The sequence below is a fragment of the Helobdella robusta genome (assembly GCF_000326865.2).
Source record: "Helobdella robusta unplaced genomic scaffold HELROscaffold_77, whole genome shotgun sequence".
NCBI classification, from domain to species: Eukaryota; Metazoa; Annelida; class Clitellata; order Rhynchobdellida; family Glossiphoniidae; genus Helobdella; species Helobdella robusta.
Window position 1 is genome coordinate 482,568 of NW_008705439.1, and position 3,808 is coordinate 486,375.

At 32.9% G+C, this 3,808-nt stretch overlaps 1 protein-coding gene across 1 annotated transcript in view; it reads left to right on the forward strand.

The window, feature by feature from the left end:
• Positions 1 to 2,184: 2,184 nt before the first annotated feature.
• The window catches only part of HELRODRAFT_181928 (hypothetical protein), a gene marked incomplete at both ends in the record, with an annotated part of 3,808 nt that continues 2,184 nt past the window's right edge, over positions 2,185 to 3,808 (forward strand). Inside the window, 2 exons of the mRNA XM_009031697.1 lie at positions 2,185 to 2,196; positions 3,306 to 3,494. Coding sequence (XP_009029945.1) covers positions 2,185 to 2,196; positions 3,306 to 3,494 — 201 coding nt within the window. The remainder of the gene's footprint in view (positions 2,197 to 3,305; positions 3,495 to 3,808) is intronic.

The window sequence follows — 3,808 nt, forward strand, 5'->3', positions numbered from 1 at the left end:
TATGATGAAGACGATGATGATTGAGAACAAAATTACACTGAGGAAGAAATGAAAAAGAAGAAATGGAGAAAAAGAGATGGAGAGGAAGAGAGAGAATGAGTAAAAAAAGGAAGAGAATGCTTGCGAACGTTTTATTGTATAATTTTCCGGAGGAAATTTAATTTTTCTGCCTGTTCGTTCTGCGCCATATTGCTCTTTATTCAATTTTTTTATGCGCGCATTAATTTTTCATTTAATTCATTAATGTAGCGTGCAATTTATTTCTTGGATTATTTAATTTTACAGCGCTTATTTTTTTTTTAATAAAATTTATATCCTCCCAATCTTTTGCCACATCCAAGGAGCTGAATCATGAAAACTTTTTGACAACGAAATTATTCATAAATATCGAACATATTTAGTTATTTTTATGTATATATTTATATTTAAATAGATGTGTTAATGTGTGCGTGAGTGTCTGTGGCCTGTATGTGTGCGTGTCTGTGGCATGTATGTGTGCGTGTCTGTGGCCTGTATGTGTGCGTGTCTGTGGCCTGTATGTGTGCGCGTCTGTGGCCTGTATGTAATGTATAATGTGATTATCTGCTAGCGCTCATGTCCTCAGAATGACTGGGCAAAACCATTCACGCATTTATACTCTTTCATTATTTAATACAGTATGTTGCTGTTGTTGTTGTTGATGATGTTGTTGCTGTTGTTGATGATGATGTTGTTGGTGGTGATGATGATGATGTTGTTGTTGTTGATGATGATGATGTTGTTGTTGTTGTTGATGATGATGATGTTGTTGTTGTTGAGGAGGATGATGATGTTGTTGATGGTGGTGGTGATGATGATGGCGGTGATGATGATGGTGGTGATGAGGTTTTTTTAGTTTTTTTTATGAGTTTTTTTTTGTTACCGTTTATTTGTTCGTTACCATTTTATTTTAATTTTTTCATTCGTCCAAAATTTTTAATTCGCATATTCCTTCATTCATTCATCATTCCTTCAAATTTTTCAATCGGATCACCTGTCGTGATTTAAGGCGGGAATGTTTGGGAATTCATTGAAATTTTATTTTTTCGAAAGTTTTTTACATAATGTGTGTGCGTGTGTAAATTTTACGTGTGTATGTATGTATGTATGTATGTATGTATGTATGTATGTATATATGTATGTATATGTGTGTGTGCGTGCGTGTGTATGTGCGTGTGTGTGTATGTGCGTGTGTGTGTGTGTGTCAATTTGTGTATGTGCGGTCTTTGTGACAATTGCTATCGCGAAAAAATTTATCAAAAATGATTTAGCTTTCGAACAAAGATGAAATGTTTTAAAATTTCAAGCAAAGACATGAAATGTTTCAACCTTGATAAAAATTTGTGAAAAAAAAAGTTAAATAATTTTGAAGAGGAAATAATTTGAAAAGATAATAAAAAAAATTATGGAAAGAACTTAAAATTTCACCCAAAGATTTAAAATTTCAACCAAAAAAATAAATGTAAAACATCTAGACAAAGAGTAAAAATTGTGTGACGACAAAGATATAACAATGTAACGTTTTCTCAATAACAAACAGCAACTGAAGATAACAAAAATGACGCCTGTAAATCTCAAATATCGTTCTCTCCCGTCGACAGGATGAGCAAAGATATACAGGTTTGTATGTATGTTTGTATGTATGTATGTATGTATGTATGTATGCATGTATGTATGTATGTATGTATGTATGTATGTATGTATGTATGTATTATTATTATTATTATTAATTGAAAATTTATAAATCGCTTTTTAATAAAATCTCAAAAGCGCCTACAATAAGTGCAAGAAAAAATAAATAAGACAAAAGAAAGAAAGTTGATTGTCACTCAGTTAAATGTCAGAACACACATATATTTAACACAAAATCAATAAATAAATAGATGACCAAAAAGAAGTAATAATAATTCAAATGACGATTTTTAGGATTTATCCACACAAGTTACTAGTTACGTACAAAAATTCAACGCAATGATCAACAAGCCTCGCAACGAATTATTAACCGACACAAGAATTAAAACAACATAATGATAGCACCGTACCGACTAATAAGAACATAAAAAATAAAAAAAAAAAATAAATTTAATTTTTATAATCACATTTAATTACAAGAACCGAAATGCTGCTTAAAAAGCAGCAACTTTAATTGTTTACAAAACAGAGGAAATGATATTCCAGGTAGACGGAGTGAGGTTGGCAAATTATTCCACATGTATGTATGTATGCATGAATGTATGTTTGTTTGTTTGTTTGTATGTATGTATGTATGTATGATTGTTTGTTTGTATGTATGTATGTGTGCTTGTATCCTAGATATTCCATGCGTATTTATAAGACAATTTATGCGTAAATCTGCATGATATGTTTTTTTTATAATTTATGCATAATCTATACACGTTCTAGGCCTAATTATGAGATAATTTATGCATAATTTTGTGTAGTCGGTAGGAACAGCAGCGTCAACAGCAGCAAACGAAGCGGCAGACGATGCAGACGACATAGAAAAATTATTTGAGTCCTACAACAACGAGAAACAAAGACAAAACAACGAAAAAATGCAGAAAAAACAAAGTAAACAACAACAACAACAACAACAAATTAATCTAGTCACCACAAAGCCGTGTTCAGTAAGATGTTGTTGTTTTCTTTTGTTATCTCTGGTTTGTTTGCCTTGTTGCCTTTGGCTCGTTATCTTTTTGTTTTGTTTTTTTACTTCTTTGTTTTTGTTTCTTTATTTATCTTTCTTTGTTTTTGTTTCTTTGTTATTTTTTCTTTGGACTCGTGGGACCAATCAGAAACGTTGCTGATGTCAATCTGGCTGACGGTTAAAATAGTTGTTAATCATTTTATATGACTAATCAATCAACGAGTTCATCACAAGTTTGTGTGTGTGTGTCTGTTTGTGTGTGTGTGTCCCTTTCTCTCCCTTTCTGTGTGTGTGCGCGTGCGTGTGTTCTTCCACTCCTTTTGTTCATTTATTCTTTTCATTCCTTCTCATTCATTCTTTCACACGTTTCGCCCTTAAAATTTTTATTTAATTTTTATTTCCTTTTTTCTTATTTATTCATTTACTCATTTATTCATCCATTTACACTTTCATTCATTTTTCAATTCCTTCATTCATGCATTCATTTATTCATCCATCCATTCATTCAACCATTCTTTCGTTTGCCTCAACGAATAAATCAAATGTGACTATACATTTATCTTCATCATAAAAACTTTGGTCACCAGTAAAATCCGCGCACACCACACGCACGCACACACACACGACACATACTACACAGAACAGCAAAGACAGCTTAGGAAGCTGCTATAGCAGCGCCGGTGAGGAACACGTCGGCAAAATAACAATTTCTGGCGACATACAATTTGGCCTGAATTTCGATTACAAGAGTAACTGTTTCTCGGTTGTCATCAAGCAGTGCCGCGGTCTGGCCACAGCTGATGTCAAGAAACAAAGATCTGATCCGTATGTTTGTTTGTTTGTTTGTTTGTTCGTTCGTTCGTTCGTTCGGTTGTTGGTTTGTTGTGTTTGTTGGCGTTGTATTTTTTTTTAAAGTTGGTTGTAAAAGCTAAAAAACATAAAAATTTAAAATTCTCTCGAACAATGAAATTCTCCACATCATCATCATCATCATCCCTATCATCATCATCATCACCATTATCATCCCCATCATCATCATCATCCCTATCATCATCATCACCATTATCATCATCATCATCATCACCACCATTATCCTCATCATCCTCATCATCATCATCATCACGACAGCTACGTAAAGTCTTA